Below are 22153 nucleotides of genomic sequence, written 5' to 3'. Positions count from 1 at the left end.
TGTATCTTTGTGAATGGAGCAATGAGCAGGAGTATAGACTGTTGGGGCTTGTAAAAGGCAAATTTTCCAGACTGGAACAAAGGAATGCTTGAGAACAAAGCAAAGAGGAATTCTGAGCGCTCCAAGCATGTTGAACATTCTCGCCTCCCAGTTTTTCAAAGGCTTCATTCATCTCTTACCTCTCTCTCTCTCTCTCTCTCTCTCTCTCTTTGTATTACTTTTAGATCAGTAGTAGTTGTTTTTGCACTTCCAGGTGGTGCCCAAAGCACTTTAATAAAGAAAAAAAGAGTAAGAGCTTTCTTTGAAGTTTCCTGCCACATGCTGAAGAGGAAGGGGTTTTTTTCTGTTTAATTTTAAAATGAAACAGCTTGCCTTGTCAGCAGCACAAGCAGCTGCTGTGGAAACCTTAGAGAAAACCCTGACTCTTTTTGTTCACGAACAAAAACAATCCCAAATATACACACAGATAGCTTCGGCAGATCGTAACCAAGGAGCTGAGTTTTAATTTGGAAGGATTTCAATTATCATCTCTCGTGGTGCTTCTTTTAGCTATAAACCAAAAGAAAATGTGGTGGTCCACAAACTTAGAAAATAGCCCTTACTGCACTAATGTTTCCACTCAGATGTACAATTATGAGACATCAATATGAGAGGCATCCTCAGAACTCATTCACTGGCTTATTCCTCAATGTGATATATGCTTTCACTTGTAAACAATGCCATTTTTCCGTCTGCAAGTCATTCTCAACAATAAAAATGACTTCTATCAGAAGTAAGGGTGGGAATATTTAGTCTCCCAGGATATTCTGCTGGTAGCCAGCAGGTCACATTATCTAGTGAAGGAACTTCAAAGCGACACTCCTGCATGAAATTGCTAAACTAGAATTTATGGATACATTTGATTCTATTTGTTCAGGACCCAAGCCAGACAATGGTTGGCTTTCCCACTACAGATGTTAAGAAAGAATAGCAAAGGTAGGATGATTACTGTTGTGTACGTTCACTGTGCTTATTGTGTACAGTACATATTTATTATATTAATTATATTAATATATTATATTATATTATATTATATTATATTATATTATATTATATTATATTATATTATATTATATTATATTATTATATGTATGGGTTTCTCTGTCCCCCCTACCCCCACAATGTTACCATCAAATTAATTTTAGGTTGTTGGTTAGTCTGAGCAACACTGACTAGCTTAGCACCACCCAATAAATTTCATGGCTGTGTGGGGATTTGAATCTGGGTCGCCCCAATCCTAGTACAATATTGTATCCACTGTTGCACAGTTGCTATCTATTTAGCATTTTGGCTTCATTCTACAAAAGCTTATTTCCCAAGATATCTGGTTAGCTTTTCAGGTGTCTCAGCACTCTTGTCATTTTTGAGGCAACAGCCTAACACACCTGCCCCTCTGGAAGTTGGACAAAAGATTTCCAAACAACTTATCCATTTTGGCTACCATAACATGTGCCTGAATAAAGTCTGGGAAAATACAGAGCTGTCTTCCAAAGGCATTACAGTGGTGCCTCGCAAGACGAAATTAATTCGTTCCGCAAGTTTTTTCTTCTTGCGAGTTTTTCGTCTTGCGAAGCACGGTTTCCCATAGGAATGCATTGAAAATCAATTAATGCGTTCCTATGGAGACCGCCTTCAGACCAGGTCCAGGGACAGTCTGTCCCCAGACCTCTTCTGAAGGCTGGCGGGGGAAGAAGGACTTTTCTCCCCACCGCCAGCCTTCAGAACAGCCTTCTGAAGGCTGGCGGTGGGAAGAAAAGCCCTTGTCCCGCCGCCAGCCTTCAGAAGAGTTCCCGGAGGGCTGCCTAGGCTGCGGATAGCAGCCTGCTGCCCGGTGCGAGGCAGACATCTGCAGCTTGGGGAGCCCTGCAGGACTTCCCCGCAGGGCTCTGCAAGCTGCGGATAGGCGCAGCAGGCTGCTATCTGCAGCTTGGAGAGCCCTGCGGGGAAGTCCTGCAGGGCTCCCCAAGCTGTGAATGTCTGCCCCGCGCGAGGGGCGCTCTGCTTAAGAGCGCCCCTAGCGCGGGGCAGCATGCTGCTATCCGCAGCCTAGGCAGCCCTCCGGGAACTCTTCTGAAGGCTGGCGGGGGAGAAGGGCTTTTCTTCCCACCGCCAGCCTTCAGAACAGCCTTCTGAATGTTGGCGGTGGGGAGGAAAACCTTCCTCCCACCGCAAATCTTCAAAACAGGTCCGGGAACAGAGGAGAAGCGCTGCGCGCCTTCCCCTCTGTTCCCGGACCTGTCCTGAAGGCTTGCGGTGGGAGGAGGGCTTTCCTCCCCACCGCCAACATTCAGAATGCTGTTCTGAATGTTGGCGGTGGGGAGGAAAAACCCTCCTCCCACCGCAAGCCCCGGGAACAGAGGAGAAGCGCTGCGCGCCTTCTCCTCTGTTCCCGGACCTCCCACCACAAGCCTTCAGGACAGGTCTGGGAACAGAGGAGAAGGTGCGCTGCGCTTCTCCGCTGTCCCAGGAGATTTCCCTATGGGCTTTCGTCTTGCGAAGCAAGCCCATAGGGAAATTCGTCTTGCGAAGCCTCTAAAAATCGGAAAACCCTTTCGTCTTGCGGGTTTTTCGTTTAGCGAGGCATTCGTCTTGCGGGGTACCACTGTACAGGCATGTAGTAGCTGGGTAAACAGCCTGGAAGAGCCACTGAGAAGGTAAGAGAAGCTCAAGCAGTACCCACCCATTTCTTCCAGTATACCTGAAAGAGCATCTCCACCCCCATCGTTCAGCCCGGACACTGAGGTCCAGCTCCGAGGGCCTTCTGGCGGTTCCCTCCCTGCTAGAAGTGAGGTTACAGGGAACCAGGCAGAGGGCCTTCTCAGTAGTGGTGCACGCCCTGTGGAATGCCCTCCCATCAAATGTCAATGAAATAAAAAACTATCTGACTTTTAGAAGAAATATGATGGCAGCCCTGTTTAGGGCAGTTTTTAATGTTTGAAGTTTTATTCTGTTTTTAGTGTACTGTTGGAGGCTGCCCAGAGTGGCTGGAGAAACCCAGCCAGATAGACGGGGTATAAATAATAAAATTATTATTATTATTATTATTAGCCCCTTTTCAAGCTGCAAAAAGAACATCATACATTAAATCAGAGCCATGTAAACTTGCCCTGATACAGTATGTGTGGAGTTGCAAGAGTGACACTCGATGACTCCACTGCCCCAGTTTTTATCTACAGAGGGTTTTTTAAAAAAATCTCTAATGAATAGAGTCAGATTCACCAAGTGAGCCTTTTTTTCTGGCATTGAGATACATTACTGGGAAAAACTGCACCCACTGATGTCTACCTGCCATGCATCTACTGAAAACACAGAACATAACAAAAGCTGGCAACTTTAGAGCAGCAAGAAACATTTTGCAAATGGTGTTTGGAGTGAAATCTCAGCAAAGGTTGGGCTGCGTACCTTGATGGTATTACAACAGGATCAGCTGGCATGAAAGATAAGCAGACTGAGGTGGACATAGTCAGGATAAATAAAATAAAGCAGGGGCCGTCAGAGGACCTGCCAAGGTTGCTTGATAACAGATGGGGCCTGGGTTGTCAGCAATCTCTGGGACCTGCATGAAAGAGGAATTTGGACTCACTGGCTGCAGGGAATTGTTAGGGTTTATATAACTTCACTCATTTTTCTCATGCACCACACACACACACAGAGAGAGAGAGAGAGAGAGAGAGAGAGAGAGAGAGAGAGAGAGAGACACCCCTCACTGCGAAGTCCATCACAGTGAAAAGAACACTGTATGTGCCACAGTTTGGATGTCCCTCAAGGACTGTGGCCTCAGTTATCACTGGCCACTGACCCTTAGCTGTTTTTTTCCAAATCTGTGTCAGAGGCCTTCGCTTGTCAACATGATTGTTTAACTTGCAAGTCGGCACATAGATTGGAGAGTACCTTCAACTCGCAAACAAATTCCAGCCTTTTATTATCTCCCTCTGGGATGTCACACAGACAAGTTGAAGGGGAGAGGTTCTGCATGAATGCTGACTGAAGCGGCTGCTGTTTGGTGGGCAGAGTGAGCTGCACATAGTATACCATAGTCTAAAAATAAAAATGTTTGGTTCTTCAGGTTTATCACAGGTCTTTTTGTGCCCTCCTTACACAAGCAATGGTTCAGCACACTCCTATGCATGTTTACCCGGAAGTAAGTCCCACTGTAATCAATAGGGCTTACTTCAAAGAGAGGGTCCATAAGATACGCATTTTTCCTTCAGAAAATAGCATAAAATCAGTGTGCAGTGGTCAGGATCTTTGGATATAGTCAGTTCCTCTTCCATTATTTTCACCTACTCAGTTCTCTGCTCTAGCACACATTTTTATATTGTCTCCTGTTGTAGCATGAGCACCACCATGTTGTGGTCACATGAAATGGTCTTTTGCTGTCCTTTTATACTGAGTGGTCTTTCCCTATCCTGCTACCAAGGACCCCTCTAACTGGAGAGGTCACAGATTCAGCTAAGCATGCACTCTGCCACTGGCTACTACTTCTACTTAACATCTGTTTAGTGCTTTCATGTGTTCAAATCATTTACACGCATCATCTTGTTGCAATCCTTCCCGAACTCTGTCAGTCTTATTGTCCCCATACTGCAGATTAGGAGAGAGTAGCTTAGTCAATTCATGGAACAGATGAGATTCAAAACAAGGACTTCCTGATTTGTCCCCCAGTTTCTTAGTTACTGCTCACAAGCCATTTAAATAATGACCGCTCCCTGCATAAAACGGGGGGCGCCCTTTGCATGGACGCGCACAGCCCCTGGATCTGGAGCGGCACCATCAACACAGGCTTGGCTTCACCTTCCCCCAGGATACCTGGAGGTCTCCACCTACCTCAGTCAGTTGTCCAAGTTGTGCTTCTTTCCCACATCAGCATCAAAAACTACATCATTCGTTCGACCCACATTGCTTCCTCTTTTGAGGAACTGCAGGTGTGTTTGGGGATCAGACCCAATGGAAATTGCCCCACAACAATAATGTATGTTAGGACCCTCTTGGGTGCAAATCCCCAGAGACACGGTGCAAGATTATGGCTTGAGCGTAAGCACATGCCTCGCAAGCTGAACAGAATAGATGCCGAAAAGAAACATAGGAAGAGGACCAAAATGAAATTAATGGGAGTGGCATCAGTGAGGTCAACACTGTGCAGTACAACAGATGTGTAGCAGCTACTGAAACCAGCACACTTCTGGTAACACTTAGCAATACAAAACGTGCATTATTACGTGCTCTGAAATTCTCAGCCCCCTCAGAGCAGCAGCAGCAGTCAATGAAATGGAAGAATGAGGAGGAACGTCACAAATTTTGTATTGCTAGGCATTACATGGAAAAGTGAAGGAGGAGTTGCTACATTTGGTGGTAGCCACATGTCTGATGTAACATCTAGCTGCACCCAGAGAACTATGAAGACCATCCAGTCATGGTAACCATTCAACAGACACTATTCACGTTGACAAAAACTAGGTATTATCTTAGGAACGTAGGAAGTTGTTGTGTGTAGAGTCAGATAATGGGCCTGTATGGCTCAGTATTGTCCACACTGCCTGGGAAGAAGCTCCCCAGGCTTCAGGCAATGAGTCTTTCTTAGCTATGCATGGATATGTGAGGGATTGGACCTGGGATCTTCTGCATGCAACGCAGATGCCCTACCACTGAGTTATGTGCCCTCATGGGAATGCTTGCAAAAATGTGTATAATAGTCAAATTTGCATAGAAAAGTGTCTTTGTCAGGAGAAATTGACACTAAAATGTTGAAGAATTTCCAAGAGGAGTTGAAAATTGCAAATTGCTGCAGAAATGTGAAGAAGTGAATTTAAGAGTGGAAAAATTAGAAACAGAGAGAATATAAATGGACAGATCCTTCCATCCCTACTTCTCCATGAAAGGACCTGTGGACATGGTGGTTTGTTTTCCTTTCAGGAACCAATAAGAGCGAGAACCAGAGGCAGAGTTGAAAGGAGTCCATAGCTGTCAACTTTTCCCTTTTCTTGCGAGGAATCCTATTCGGAATAAGGGAATTTCCCTTTAAAAAGGGGAAATGTTGGCAGCTATGAAGGAGTCACCCTCAGATAGTCTATCCAAGCAGGAAGCAGGAAGTGATGACGGAAAAGGAGTTCAGGGTAGAGGCAGATCAGAAAGGTGGGCTATGAATTTGACTAAAAAGAGAGCTTAAGGTCAAGGACAGGTGGAATGTTCACTCAAGGAAAGGAAATGGCAGATGGTTGGAAACCTTCAACAGTGGCCTATGCAAAGCCGCCACAGGTAGGAGCCAGCCAGGCAGAGACGTGAGGAACAATATGCCCTCTGGTGGCAAAGGTCCACAATTTCTAGTGACTTCTCTAAGGAAAAGAGTAATATTGAAGCTAAGATTCTATCACATACCGGCAAATTCAGGTTGCACAATTAAAACGGATTGGAGCTCCTCCTCCAAAACCAGATTTTTCACAGTAATTAAATTGATGGGGAAATGCACCAGAAAATATGGGACAACATTTCCTTCAGTATAACCACAAACAAGAATGAACGCTCAATAAGTAGTCAACCCTTTTTAATTTTTACTTTGAATAGCAGTTGCTTCAGAATATCTCCCACTCACCCTATTTTTTTCAGAAGCAGGAAACTTTCAGGAGTGGGGTAGCTGCTTATTATTACATTCCTTATTTTGATAGGCAGCAAAATCCTAACCATGTTTGCTCAGAAGTAAATCCTGCTATGGTTCAATGAGATTTAACCCCTTGTAAGGAGTGAAGCATATGATTTTAAATTAATAGGACTCATTTTACCTTGTATTGATCTTCCCACTCCACTCCTAGAGGGTGATTTAATATTCATTCCCCATTTTTCTAGTAAAATATCACTCCAAATAGCTTCCGATCCAAAACAAAAATACAATATAGCACAACGACTTAAAATACCGGATGCATTTATCGTTTTCTGTTTTCACAAAGTCGTGATGAAGGCAGTGCAATCTGTTCTACTACCTCATTGTGCCTCTCTCTCTCTCTCTCTCTCTCTCTCTCTCTCTCTCTCTCTATATATATATATATATATTTAAAGAAAATATTGGGGTGTGTATAACCCTCTTTTCCTACGGCAATGCACATCCCACCAAGTTGTGGGTCTGGGAAAGGAATGTGAACAACAGCAGAGCTACTTCTCACTTTGCAGCAAAGCCAGCCCCCATTATTTTTTTTATGTAGATGGCTTAGGATAATGGTTATGAAAAATGCAGCCTTTGTCTGGTCCTGCAGAGAGCTTTGCTCACCTGATTTGTTGCTGCTCACTTGAGTTATTTTTTCATTCTCGTCCTCATCACTGTCATAATTCAGTGGTTGAATATCTGGCTCCTGCTCCATGTGGTTTACATCACATTCCTGATCAGCAAAGCTCCTCATTGCAACAAGGCGGTGGTGGATTGCTGCGTATAGAGAAGCTGCATCCTTTGAGCTTGCCTGTGTAATGCACAAGACAAATAGGTCTATTAGGTACTGTTTTCCAGTTGACCAGTGAAAAACTGGGCACACCAAAGAGATTCCAAAGTTACTGAAAAGAACTGGAGTGACAGGTGTCCCTTCCAACTGAGCAATTCTGTGATTCTATGTTATTTATGCACTGCCTTCAAATGCTCAGTGTGGTTTTACATAGTAGAATTGTCAGGCGTCGGAGTCGGGAGTAGGTCAGCAATCAAAATCACTGGTGTCAATGAAGTTAACTCATTATTCAAAGAAACCAAAACATTGCAGGCCTAGCGATCACAGCAACTCTTTCCAGTAGGTCTTGCCCCAATGTAGCAGTTGTGAGGACTGAAGGTCTCGCCTTCCCACTGCTCTCTAAGGCTCTCTAAGGTTTCTTCCCTAGCAACCTAATGTTCTGGCGTCTTGCCTCTCATTGCTTTACCCTCTTCATTCCTCTGCTTGTTCTAGGAGACTAGCGGGGAGAGGAGCTGATCACATCAGGAGGGGGAGACTCCCTAGATTCTTCAGCAGCCTGCCTCACTTCTGTCGCCTAGCCCCTCTCCTCTCCTGCCTCCTCTTCTGCCTCCTCGTCTGGGCTGCTCTCTGCCACAGCCTCTTCCTGCTCACTGAAGCTTGTTACCTCTTCAGCTTCCAACATCTCATCCTCCCCGTAGTCTACTCCCTCTTCTCCCTCTGACCACTCATCATCATCTCACCACCAATCCCCTGGCTCTGAACCTTTCTTCCCCTGGGGGTTTCCTTGGGGGGTTCCCCAGCTGGAGCCTCCCACCACACTTCTGCATCCAGCTAGTCCATGGCAAAAAATGGGGCAACAGTTAAAACATCCTATGTAAGTTTTCACTAAGACTCTTCTGGAATACAATAAAACAAGGTTTAGGCATGGATGGGGAACATGTTGTCCTCCTGATATCGCCCTCCAGATAAGAGGACAACTCCTATTATCTTCTTGACCATTGGCCCTGCTGACTGGAGCTGATAATAGTTACACCCCAACATCTGGAGGGTCAAGTGTTCTGCATCCCTGTTGTAGGGGGCAGCAGTAGGCAGTGCTGGGGAACCGGCACCTTGGATAAAGGTAAAGGGACCCCTGACCATTAGGTCCAGTCGTGACCGACTCTGGGGTTGCGGCGCTCATCTCGCTCTATAGGCCAAGGGAACTGGTGTTTGTCCACAGACAGCTTCCGGGTCATGTGGCCAGCATGACTAAGCCTCTTCTGGTGAAACCAGAGCAGTGCACAGAAACGCCGTTTACCTTCCCGCCGGAGGGTTACCTATTTATCTACTTGCACTTTGACGTGCTTTCGAAATGCTAGGTTGGCAGGAGCAGGGACCGAGCTCATCCCGTCGCGGGGATTCGAACCGCCGACCTTCTGATCGGCAAGTCCTAGGCTCTGTGGTTTAACCCACAGCACCACCCGCGTCCCGGCACCTTGGATACAAGTCATCAAAAAGCAATGAAACTACAGACAATAAATATGCAAACAGAAGTGTGAAGCAATTAAAATTTTAAAGCTAAGCAAATAGAAAGGTCTCAGCTAGGGGGGTAGCAAAACAATCTGGCCAGGGACAGTGGTGGAGGAAGGGGGTGCGGGCCGCCTCGGGTGTCATCACTGAGGGGGTGGGGTGACAAAGTGACAAAAATATTAGGGTTTTTTTTTAAAAAAAAATGGGCTCACAAAACTTTTTAGTTCAGTCAACAAACGTAACAAAACGTGGCTGGCACTGGGCACCCCACCACGAGGGCTGGCACTTACTGCGGGGCCTGCAGTGTGCCCAAGCCACGTGTCTCTCCTGGAAGTGACGTGGCGGCTTGGGCGCATGCAGGCTCCAGCTCCAGCTGAGGGGGAGGCAGTGGAGAGGCTCCACGCAGTGTGCCCTGTCCCCATGGGCAGCTCACCCCTCCTGGCTGCAGGACGCTCACGCCGCACCGGGCACCCAAGCGTCTAGCTACACCACTGGCCAGGGAACAGTGAAGCAGAGTAGCGAATCAACCACTGCGTCCCAAACATTGATGCTTGTTCTGGCCAGGGCAGAAGGTGGAGGCAGGGAGGTTCAGGAATTTTTGCTGCAGCAGCTCCTGGTTGGCTCTACCTGTATTAGAAACACCTTGACACAAGAGTCCTCCAAATCTGTAGCCGTGATGCACAGACTCTTCCGGTTTGATCTTTCTATGACCATCTGAGTCCAGAGTCTGGTGTTAAGAATGAGCCTCATGCTCCCTTGATTTCGCATTACTATAAACAGGAGAAAAGGAACATTAGAAAGAAAGGCAGATAATATTTAAATCCCCTTTTCTTAATGGGGGAGATTTCGTACAGTAGCACTGCAAAACTCAAGTTACTCAACTTCTGAACATATGAAGAGTCTGCTAGATCAGGCAAATGGCTCAACGAGTCCAGCATCCTGCTACCCTGGCTTTTAAAACCATGAGAAGTTTAGAATTCCCCATCTCCCCACCCCATCTGATGTCTGGGAATGCAATGTAGTAGAATAAATAAACTCAGTTATCCACTATTCCTAAATCGTCTAACTCAACTACTCACCATTTGTGACAAACACTCCCATTTCTTGAGAATGTTCAGTGTTTTGAATATCTCCATAGCCTGTCTGAATACATGATGGTGTACTATAAACCAAACTTTATGTCTGCAAATGACTCTCTCTAAAAGAGGAAGTACACAAAATTGATGAATATGTTCCTGTCTGCACAATACATTCATTTATTTTTTAAAATCTACCCTTTATAAATGTTATAGTTTTGTCAATGGAGTATCCAAGTTGTTTATACGCAATTCATTTGTAATATATGTGATTCAATAATGTATTAGAAATGAATTTCAAACAAATGACTTGGATACTGCATTAATAAAGTTGTAAAATTTATAAAAGTTAGGATTTTTAAATGAATGTATTTTGCCAATACGAACATATTCATAACTTTTGCAGATGTAATTGAATGTGTCAGTGTTTAATGTTTTAATGTTTGCACTATGCACGAGGAGTGCCTTTTTTCTTGTGTATGTGTAGGTTTCTTGCATGTGTTTATTTACCTATTTGGAAAAAATAATAAAAAATACTGCAGCTGAATCATATATAAACCATGATGTATGCAAGCTTCCCAAGACATAGTGTGAACAATTAATAAATCAATTACTGAATGGGAGTTCATTTGATTAATTGACCCCTAATTTAACCCCCAATTTAAACAAATAAAATATCTGCTGGATTGTGATGTTTATATTCTAAATCCTTTGGCAATATGTTATAGCTGTAAATACAATTTGCTCGTCTTTGCACATTTTCCACATTGATAATTGCCTATGGGGAAGCTGGACTTAATGGTGAAATTAATTCTTACTCAGTCTTGACTGCAGCATTCCACACTGATTGTTGGATGTATCATTAAGTCTCAGAGAGCCACTGCCTCTTTCAGTCCAGGATGATGATGCTTTATTAAATAAAAAGAGCCTGCAGTTGATCTAAAATGGGAAAATTTTATAAAATGGTCAATTCGGACATACACATATATTTTTTTTAAAAAAAACTAAAACTTCTGTGTCATTTATATTCTTACTATTAAATAAAAATGTTGGTGTGTTTTTTAAAAAAGAAATGGCAATTAAGTGGATTGCTATAGCTTATTCACAAAACTTGAAAAGAAAAATAGAACAAATGTCGGAGAAACAACCTGTGGGTTATTTTATCACCTGTCAGACAACTATTGGGTACCTCATGGTTTGTTTTAACAAACCATGGTTTGTGTTATGTGCAGACCCGGCCATGGCCTGTTTTTCAAATATAACAGAAATTCCCTGTTGTGATGTGGGGTTTGTGATTTCAGCCCTCTTGACATAATATGCTGGAGACAGTTCTCTAGTAACACTTCTTTATTAAGGCAAACAAGACTGAAGCCTGAGGAGGGGAAAGCTACATTTATAGGGACAGGGAACTAGCTAGAAAGGATACATTTTGGAGGGAACAATATCAGGCAATCACAGTCCTGCCTTTTGGAGGAAACCAATAAGACAGAGGATCCAAATACAGCAGCTTAAATGAACCAATAGTAGCTGTACCCTTTGAAACCAAAAGGCAGTTACTTTACCCTAATGCAAATACAGACAATAATAATACAGATATAAAATCCTTTAACTCAATACACAACATTCCCCACCAATAAATATTTTAGGAAAAGATATACCTGTAAGACATTGTGCTCTGTTTCTTCTCCTGTAGTAACTTCAACTTTATCCAATAAATATCTTTGTGTCGGTTTGCTAGATACATAAGCAGCAGCTGATTCAACTAGTGTTGTATCCTTGGCAAAAAATGGCGCTATAGAGAAAGGAGAATAATGGAAAACCCTCAGGCTTCTATGAAAGGAAAACCTTGCAGTTTTATTGGCAGCCTGGCCACCATTTTGAATTCTCCACCTCCATCTAGTACGCTGGCCGAGACCCTACCTGCCTGAGCACTGTCCCACCAGAGCAGTACATGCTCCAATTATCTCTTCCTTGGACTACTACAATGGGCTCTATGTGGGGCTACCTTTCAAGGTGACTCGGAAACTACAATCAATCCAGAATGCAGCTGCTAGACTGGTGACTGGAAGCAGCTGCCAGGACCATATAATACCAATCCTAAAAGATCTACAGTGGCTCCCAGTACGTTTCCAAGCGCAATTCTAATTGTAATAATAATAATATGTTGTTCCTGGATGTCTGATTATTGTCTTCCAAAGCAACTACTCTATTCCGAACTTAAAAATGGAAAGTGTGACGCTGGTGGTCAACAAAAGAGGTTTAAAGACTGTCTCAAGGCAAATCTAAAAAATGTAGTATAAACACCAACAATTGGGAAAAAGAGTTTGGATTTGATATCCCGCTTTATCACTGCCCTAAGGAGTCTCAAAGCAGCTAACAATTTCCTTTTCCCTTCCTCCCCCACAACAAACACTCTGTGAGGTGAGTGGGGCTGAGAGACTTCAGAGAAGTGTGACTAGCCCAAGGTCACCCAGCAGCTGCATGTGGAGGAGCGGGGAAGTGAACCCGGTTCACCAGATTATGAGTCCACCGCTCTTAACCACCACACCACACTGGCTCTTGCCTGCAAGCACTCCAACTGGAGAACAGCCTTTACCAAAAGTGTCATGGGGTTTGAAGACACTCAAACTCAGGACGCAAGGGAGAAACGTGCTAAGAGGAAGGCACGCTTGGCAAATCCACACCGTGATCAACTCCTGCCTGGAAACCGGTGTCCCCACTGTGGAAGGACGTGTGGATCCAGAATTGGCCTCCACAGTCACTTACGGACGCAATGTTAAAACTGTGTTTATGGAAGACAATCTTACTTGGTTATGAGTGATTGCCAAAGAAGAAAAAGTATTCTTCTGAGGAGCTGAAGAATGGCAGCCAACTCACAGACAAAAATGCTGGAGACTATTCAAGTAAAATCCTGAAGAGTGGCTTGTTTTCAGGGTGGGGGAAAGAAAGATTTCAGAATTTTTTTCAGAAAAATGTCATCTGAGAAATTTCCACTCAGTTCTGAGAGAGAGAGCATGATTTGTATGCAGTTGGACACAGGTTCGGACCCAGCATCTAGAGTCTGAAAAGGATCAAGCAGTAAGGGATTGGAAAGTCACTACCAGCTAGAGCAAAGAACACTGGTCTCAACTCTAGATTCCTGTAGAGAACCTTTGACCCTCCAGATGTTGCTGAAGAAAACACACATCAGCCCTAGGAAGCATGGCCAGTGGCGAGGGATGTAGTTGTAGTTCATCAACATCTGGAGGGCTATAGGATCCCGACATCTGCTGGAGTTGAACAGCAGAACAGTCTGAGGGCAAATCCACACCAAAAACTTGAAGCACATCCCACATGTGTTTGAAGCACGTGACCTCACCCAGAGAAACCTGGGGACTGTAGTTTTCACCTCACAGTGCTATGATTTGCAGTTCCCTTAAACTACATTTCCCAGGATTCTTTGGGGGAAAGTCACGTGCTTTTAAATGTGTTTTGGCTACGCTTCATAATTAAGTGGGTCTTTTCCCTTGGATTACCACATGCAATCACAATATCATGAAGTGCAAAATGAAAGCTGCACGGTAACAAGTTAATGTTATTTATTTGGTAAGAAAGATCACCTACTTGTCTGCGGAGACCTGGTATGAAAACCTATAGGAGAAGTGGATTTTCCCCCATTGTTGCCACTTTCAGAATGCAGCTCTGAGGACTTTGCTGGCCTCTAGGAAAATTACAGGAAGGCATTGCAAGTGACAAAATCAGAACTACAACTGGGAGCATTTCAGATGCTGATATTTTACTTATTTTTAACAATTTAAAAATGAATGGCATTGTAAAATATGCAATGAGACAAGGAGCAGGTTATACTTGTATGATAGTAACCTGATTTTAATAAAGCAGGATAATGTGCAACTTTTGCAAACATCCTGTAGTAAAATATTCCAGGAATATTTTAGTAGTAAAATAATCCAGCAGATAATTCTCCTCCACAAGAAGCCTTGGTATTCATTAGATTCTGGCCTATGTAAATTGAATTGGGTATCATTTTACTCTGATTTTAAAGTGTGATTTGTTCACTGTACTAAGCCAAGCATTATATCAATCTTTGCACAGAACATGAATAGTATCCTGCCTTAACTAGAATTATGAGAGCTTTTTGAACTGTTCTAAATTAAGGGATATCTATAGTAAAGTCAGAACTTATAAATTACTGTATTGGAACGTTGGATACAGACTTATCTAAGTCTTTTTACATGGTTTTCCCTCCCCAGAATGAGACAAAAATCTTTAAAACATACCAAAACTCTTTCTACTATATTTTCTCCAAACACAAAGTCAGAATGTCTACTGCTTGAGAAAGTTCTGCCTTCAGGTAGTTGGTTGCTTAAAAAGGAAAAAGAAAGAAAGAGTCAGGGGAGAAGAAGCCTAATCAACTTTTGAAAAAAGAAAATACAAGTAAATCTGATTCACATATATGTGTATCTGTGTTTGTTTTCCTGGAGTCCTGCCAGAAAAGCCTAGTGTCAACAATTATTATTTATTTTATGAATTGCTTATGATGGGGCATCCATTTATTGAATGTGATTAAAGCAGATGTAAAACAATTGCATATATAAAAACCATTAAAACATTTGGCTAATATGAAAACAATTTAAAAATAAGGAAAAAAATAACATAAAATAATTTTTAAAACCAACAGGTATGTATATAAAATCAATTTCAATTCTAATACGGATATCAATACAAATATCAAATCCAATACAAATGCAGACTACTTTTGAGTAGACCGTGTTGGAACCATTTGGATTTTATAGGACACTAGGACACCTCTTTAGGGCAATAGCTAGAGTGGCCAAGTTTCAAAGCCAGATGTTCTAAAGTAGCGGTTCTCAACATGTGGGTCCCCAAATGTTGTTGGACTACAACTCCTATCATCCCTGAGCTCTGGTCTTGCTAACTAGGGGTGATGGGAGTTGTAGTTCAACAACATCTGGGGACCCACAGGTTGAGAAAGGCTGTTCTAAAGCTAGAGAAATGATAACTGGGCTGTTCAGAAGAAGATCCCTCCATAGACTGATAGCCTCTGAGGTCCTCTAGTCCAATCCCTTTGCTCAGCGCAGGCCTCTGGCAACTAGAGTTTCCCTGACAGATGGACATCCAGCCTCTGCTTAAATACAGCACAGCACCTTCCAAGACAAACATTCTTGCCATTACACAGTTTCTCCTAATGTTCAGCAGAGATCTGCTTCCTTGCCGTTTCCACCCATGAGTTCTAGTCCCGCCATCTGGAGCAAAAGGGAACAAGTCTGCTCTGCCATCTGCAGTGACAGCCTTCCAGATAATTGAAGGCAATGATCATATCTCCCCTTGATCACCTTGTTCTCCAGGCTAAATGTACTAAGCTCTTTCAACTGCTCCTCGTAGGACTTGGTTTCCAAAACCCTTTGTCATCCTGGTCATCCTGTTTGCTTAATGTCTAGTTTGCCAACAACTCACTTAACCTGTAGCATCCAGAACGAGGCAGAGTTCCATGCATTTAGTCAACACCTGGAAGCTGCTTCGGGGCCAGAACCACCAATCATGCCCCCAAATATTTCTTCTCAGGATGCCCACATACCACTGCAACGTCAGAAAAAGGGAGTCTTCATGTGTACAGTGCAATTGTACACCTGTAGGTTCTCCATATTATCAGGACCCCTGTGAGTTTGGGGTTTCTGATGGTGTGGGCAGCCTATGCATTTATAGCTCTATGTGTGTGGACTTTGCTTTCTGATATTATGTGGGTATATGGGAGTGTGGCAGGAATGTACACAGACAATCATGGACAGGGCCCATTGGCAAAGGGGGTCTTTATTATTAAAGATACTTAAAAAGAAGAAGTAGGCTACTTGAGTGAATGTTTTGTTTCTTCCAGAACCATTTGCCACCCCCAAAATATTTCACTTTGCTTACCTTATTGTTTGAAGGCCTGAAATGTGAAGAGATGGAAGCAGTCTTTCTGAGTCATCTGCCCACAAACAGGTGTCTCCAGATACCTAAAAACAATTAAACCAATTTGGCTTTCTTGTTTTCTCAAAGCGAACACCGTCGCTGGATATGGCGAGTGGCACCTTCAATTACCCTACCATTGGGTTGTCGTGTTTGCGGGCCACTATCCACCCCCCTTTTTTCAAATTTTCAAATTAATTTTCCAAGTTTATAACAAATAAAACACACAACTAAAGAAAAAAGACATTACAATACTAAAAAAGGCAACAAAAACAAACATGTAAACACCTAATACTTTAAGACCTAATTTGCTTTTCATTGTTAACTGACTTCTTCGAATCCCTCCTTACTGAGTTTCATTGAATCACCTTTTTAACAGCTTTCCAATATCCTCTTTCTAATCAAATTGACACCTTTAATTTTCAATCTTCTTCTCTTTTCATAATTATCTAAATCCATTGTATTTTACAATTCATTCTTACTCAGGAAATACTTGGCTTGGTTTGGTCATCTGCCCCCACTGCCAGTGTGAGTGCCTTTAAGAACTGCATCTGCTGCACGAGCCTGTCTATTATGATCTGCCTCAAGGCCAAACTACATGTGGAATCCATCACACGGTTTGCCCATCATTTTTCTTTTGCAAAGGGCCAGTGTGTGGTCCTCATTCTGGATCAGAAACAATGGCATGGAGATGCTTAAAAAAAGGAGGAGGGCACAACTTTACCCCCTTTTGTGGTCCAGCTTCAGTAAAGGAGCTACATGAATATCGTCAGCTCCCACTTCAGATCTTTGCCTACCACATGCCCTAAAGGGGTGCAGTATGGCTTCATGTGGCTAATGTGTGAGTACAGTGGTACCTTGGGTTAAGAACTTAATTTGTTCTGGAGGTCCGTTCTTAACTGAAACTGAAACTGTTCTTAACCTGAAGCACCACTTTAGCTAATGGGGCCTCCCACTGCCGCCACCACACCGCCGCTGAGCGATTTCTGTTCTCATCCTGAAGCAAAGTTCTTAACCCGAGGTACTATTTCTGGGTTAGCGTAGTCTGTACCCTGAAGCGTCTGTAACCCGAGGTACCACTATATCGCAATACTGAACTAGTACCCAGTCCTTGTACTTCTTTGCAAGACATCTGGGTGATAAAAACCCAATTCCAGAAGGTATTATGTATGGAACAAGGCTTCCTATGTGTGCTATATTTTACCTCAGTGTCTGATTCGTGTTTGTCCTCCAGGACATTTTCAATCTCAATCTTCTCTACCGGTTTGCGCAAAGGAACTTGCGGCGGTTGTAAGATGGCAGGCCTTAAAACATCCCGTTGTACATTTGTTGAAGGAAGACCTTGCAGAACAGAGAGAAACAGGGATTTTGTAAAAAAATGTTATTTCTTGTTGCACACACTTCTTATACAAGGGTTTCTTAAAGTCACATAAACGAAGGAAAAACTAATCAATTATGATAGTCATGCCAACTGAACTTCAGTCTTATTTTCACACTAGGAACATTGCAGCTAGGTCACAGAATCACGAGGCTACGCATATACAATATATTTGAATCACACATCCACTCTGGCTAAGAATCATGGGAACTGTAGTTTGTTAAGAGTCCTAGGAATTGTAGTTCTGTGAAGGGTAAACTACAATCCCCAAGATTATTTGGCGCCAATGTACTGTAAATTGATGGTTTGTGCACAGCCATAATTTGAAGGGTTTTCAGCAGAGCCTGGGTGGACACTTATTAGGGAAGCTCTAGTAGGAGGTTTCCTGCATGGGCATGCAGTTGAACTAGATGACCTTGAAGTGCCTTCTAACTCCATCCTTTCTAGATTTTTGGAGGGAAGGTGGTTAAAAACATATTTTGCCCTTACATCTGTCCGCTACAGCCAAAGCATATTTTGCAAATTTTCAAAATCCCACATGCATGGAAAAGCAAATAGGTCACAAAAGGGGCGCATGGTATACATGGTAAATTGAGAGATATATGATATGCCTGAACAACGGGTTTAAATGAGGTTCCTACAACCCTGTCTGCACAATCTACAAGTCCTAGAAACTTCCTTCCTGTCTAGTTCCATGATCATCCACAAGCTAGGGGGCAGTGTGTCATACATGGCAGGATTTCATGTACAATAGAGGCTTTTCTGTAGTAATACCCTCTATTTCCTTCACTTCTAGTCCATATAAAGGGGCCTATGTAATAGCCCCATATAATGGTTCCATTAAAGGTAAAGGGACCCCTGACCATTAGGTCCAGTCGTGATCGACTCTAGGGTTGCGGCGCTCATCTCGCTTTATTGGCCGAGGGAGCCAGCGTACAGCTTCCGGGTCATGTGGCCAGCATGACCAAGCCACTTCTGGCAAACCAGAGCAGCGCACAGAAATGCTGTTTACCTTCCCGCCGGAGCAGTACCTATTTATCTACTTGCACTTTGACATGCTTTCAAACTGCTAGGTTGGCAGGAGCAGGGACCGAGCAATGGGAGCTCACCCCGTCGCGGGGATTCGAACCGCCGACCTTCTGATCGGCAAGCCCTAGGCTCTGTGGTTTAACCCAGAACGCCACCCGCATCCCACAATGGTTCCATTACACTGTAATAACTGTACCTTTTTCTGTTTCTTTCACAGCAGTGTTCTTTTGTAGTAGCGCTGAGGTCATGAATATGTTATTCTTCTTTACTGTAAAACAGTGCAAAGTGTTTAGCTAAATTGGTTTTCTTTTTTCCTCTTTCCTCTTTTTGTTTATTTTGTACTGAGTTTTACCAGTGAGTCAAAACTCCCTCAAGCACTGACAAAATAATAATAATAATAATAATAATAATAATAATAATAATAATAATAATAATAATAATAATAATATACTGGCCTACTAAATCACTGTTTAGTCATACTTCAATTTACCTGGCTGGGGTGGTGGAAATGTTGGAAGGATGTTAAAGGAAGATGATCTTGCTCTTTTGGGGGAAAGCACATTTTCTGGAAACACAAGAAGCAAATCATAATTTTCCCCAAGGGTATTTTACACTTATAACTTAAGCAAATGTAATTATGCCAGCATGTAAACACAATTATAGCACCATGTTTCTTTGATTAAAAAAAAACTTGGCGGATATATAGACTAAGGCAGCCTTCCCAAACTTGCTACCTTCCATATATTTTTGATTCCAACTCCTATCAACTGCAGTCAGGGTGACCATCCCCAATGGTCAGGGATAATGCAAAGTTTATCCAAAACATCTGGAGGACATTTGGTTGGGGAAAGCTGAACTAAGCTTGAGATTATTCTTACAGTTTCTGCCCTACAACCATTCACATCCCACTCTTGTCCATTTCAAGCTATGCTTAACTAAGTACAGTGGTACCTCAGGTTAAGTACTTAATTCGTTCTGGAGGTCCGTACTTAACCTGAAACTGTTCTTAACCTGAAGCACCACTTTAGCTAATGGGGCCTCCTGCTGCCGCCGTGCCGCCGGAGCACTATTTCTGTTCTCATCCTAAAGCAAAGTTCTTAACCTGAAGCACTATTTCTGGGTTAGCGGAGTGTGTAACCTGAAGCGTATGTAACCCGAGGTACCACTGTACCTTTGAAATCAGTGGGAATTAAAACGTGCTGTTCAGCATTTAATTCCAACTGAGTGAGTACAATTTGAAACCAGGTAGAATAAGGGGTTTACTCTCAATGTACAATACAGTACTGGAAAGGGAAATGGGCAAAGAAGTCATACCTCTGTATGACTGGGAGTCAGAAGTTTGAAAAGAAAAAGATGACGGGACTTCCGGGGGCGGCGCGAAACTGTAATGGCGGTCCTCTTCGAGCTCTGAAGAGGGGCTCCGCGGAAAAGGGTCGTTCGCTGCGGCATAGCGACGACCCATCAAGATAAACCACGGGTAGAGGGAGCCCGTGGCCGTGGGACTCGGCGGGCACCAGAAGCTGCTCCGAAAACACAGAAGGGACCCCGTAAGGAGACCCGGAGTGAAGGAGGGGTAGCGGTGCTGTGAGTTCATCGCTCTTTCCGCGGAAGCGAAGCCGCGCGGCTGTTACAGATGAGCGCTGATCCTTCTTCCTAAAATCAACGCTAAACTGCAAGCAACATACCCGTGAGTAAAGGGGTTTAAAATTTGGCAGAAGAAATTCGGTAAATTTGGCTGAAAGCGGGAGACGAGAAAAGGGAAGTCCGTCTTCCGACATTGCTGACAAGATCAAAGCAAAGCTTTTAAAAACGGAAGCGTTTGAATCGGGACTGTGGGAAGCTTAAACTTTTTCGTGCTATAAGATCTGCTTATTTTACTGAGCTGAAGGTGGAAATGGACATTGACTGAAAGAAGTAGTAAATGGTGACTTTCCTCCTATCTTTTTTCTCCTTTGGGCTGTTTTTTTAAAGAGCCAGATTGTCGGGCTGCCAGAGAGAGGGACTGTGTCAAACTGCGGAAACAGTTGCAAAACTTTGCTGAAACGTAACTGTTATATTTGAGCAGAAAAGACTGAATGGGATACTGTTACAAGCACCTTTCATGAAACTTTGTTGATCTATAAAAGGTGCTTTGGGAAACTTTGAGTTTATGAAGGGACTTTTGGACTAATGAATCTACTGTTTTGAAACAATTTGGAACTTTAATGGCGGATTACTTCCTTCTTTGTCTTTGAAACCTGGTGGTACTCCCCCTACAGGGCTTTCGGATTATAAAATCCTGGGAACTGACTTTTGTTTTGAATTCCATCTCACTGGTTGTTTACTTCTGAATTTGCCTTTCCCATGGAACAATAGACAATTTGACCTTGAACATTGACAGATGTGTAATGAGTGGTGCAGGGAGAACAAGAGCATCTAAAGCAAAGGAAGCTAAAGAGGCTAAGGAAAAAGAAAAGGAAAGAAGACAATTCGTACAAACAACGTTGACCCAAGGACGCCGTTCGTCGGTTCCAGCTGTACTGGTGACCCATAGAGAACAAGGGGAAACAACTGAGAAGTCCACTGAGGAAGATATGGCAGCAGGTGGGTCAGATACACTATTAAAACAAATATTGGAGCAATTATCAAGTCTAAACCAGAAGGTGGACGACCAGTCTGTGAAGATAGATAAAGCAACTTCCTCAATTCAAAAATTGACTGACCAAGTTTCCCAGCACACGCAAGCCATAGAGAAATTGCAAGGAGCAACAGCGGAAAATCGGGAATTAGCTGGAGAAGCAATCCAGAAAGTGGGAGTTTTACAAAAAGAGGTTGAAGAAATAAAAGGAGAAGTTAGGCCCCTGCACAAACAGGTGGGTGAACAACAAGTCTATCTGTCAATGGTGGAACTGAAAAACCGCGAGAGCAACATCAAATTGAGAGGCATCCCGGAACTCGAGCAAGGAGACTTGATTGGATACTTAACACAGGAATTCTCGAAGTTCTGGGGTTTAAAGGAAGATACAGATTTCAGGATAGTCTCGGCATATAGACTGGGAAGACTGGTAAGGAAAGACAGATCCAGAGACTGTTTGATAATTTTAAGAACAAAGGAAGAGAGAGACAAGATCCTAGGCCTTCATTTCAAAAAAGCAATTGAAATACAAGACAAAAGGGTGGAAATTTACAGAGATATCCCGAGGCAACTGCTGGACCTTAGAGCCACCTACACAGAATTAGCAAAATTGCTGAGACACAACGCAATTCCCTATAGGTGGGAGTTTCCACAGGGATTATCCTTCACCTACAAAGAAAGGAAGGTTAAAATAAGAACACCTGAAGATAACCAAAAGTTCCTTCACGACCACGGAGAAGATCTCCAAAAAGGAGCGGATTGGCTTCCAGGTTTACCAGCACCAATACTGCCCGGAAGTGGGCCAACGCCTACACCCTCGGGATCTGAGAAAAAGGAAGACACCCCATCTTAAGAACATTTTAAATAGAACAGGATGTCTCTGCAGCTACTTAGTTGGAACATAAATGGCGGGAATTCTCCGGAAAAAAGGAGAAGGATATTTCATATCCTAAAAAAAGAACAATTGGATGTAATATGTCTCCAAGAAACACATGTGACTAGGCTCCACAGGAAAGTATTAATCAATAAAAGACTTGGCCAAGAATTTATCTCATCAGACAAAGTTAAAAAAAGAGGTGTTGTAATTTATGCAAAGGAGAACCTGTCGCCAAAATTT

The 22153-nt window shown here is 43.1% G+C and overlaps 1 protein-coding gene across 7 annotated transcripts in view; it reads right to left on the bottom strand.

Moving 5' to 3' along the window:
- The window catches only part of RANBP3L (RAN binding protein 3 like), a 54271-nt gene that overhangs the window by 10027 nt on the left and 22091 nt on the right, over positions 1 to 22153 (bottom strand). For 4 of the 7 annotated variants that reach the window (XR_014012876.1, XM_081212971.1, XM_081212972.1 and 1 more), the window contains 11 exons: positions 19737 to 19781; positions 18913 to 18987; positions 18619 to 18690; positions 17220 to 17356; positions 15980 to 16062; positions 14326 to 14410; positions 13652 to 13748; positions 11707 to 11840; positions 10867 to 10987; positions 9600 to 9742; positions 7298 to 7484 (listed from right to left, as the gene is read on the bottom strand). Coding sequence is in view for 5 of the 7 variants with exons in the window: in XM_081212971.1 (XP_081069097.1) it covers positions 7298 to 7484; positions 9600 to 9742; positions 10867 to 10987; positions 11707 to 11840; positions 13652 to 13748; positions 14326 to 14410; positions 15980 to 16062; positions 17220 to 17356; positions 18619 to 18690; positions 18913 to 18987; positions 19737 to 19781 (1179 nt within the window). In the remaining 2 variants the exon portion in view is untranslated. Of the gene's footprint in view, positions 1 to 3441; positions 3596 to 7297; positions 7485 to 9599; positions 9743 to 10866; positions 10988 to 11706; positions 11841 to 13651; positions 13749 to 14325; positions 14411 to 15979; positions 16063 to 17219; positions 17357 to 18618; positions 18691 to 18912; positions 18988 to 19736; positions 19782 to 22153 lie in introns of all 7 variants that reach the window. The other 3 variants (XM_081212973.1, XM_081212974.1, XR_014012875.1) reach the window with 2 other exon arrangements.

The sequence above is a fragment of the Podarcis bocagei genome (assembly GCF_964188305.1).
Source record: "Podarcis bocagei genome assembly, chromosome: 11".
Taxonomy (NCBI): domain Eukaryota; kingdom Metazoa; phylum Chordata; class Lepidosauria; order Squamata; family Lacertidae; genus Podarcis; species Podarcis bocagei.
This window is presented reverse-complemented; position numbering and strand designations above follow the sequence as displayed.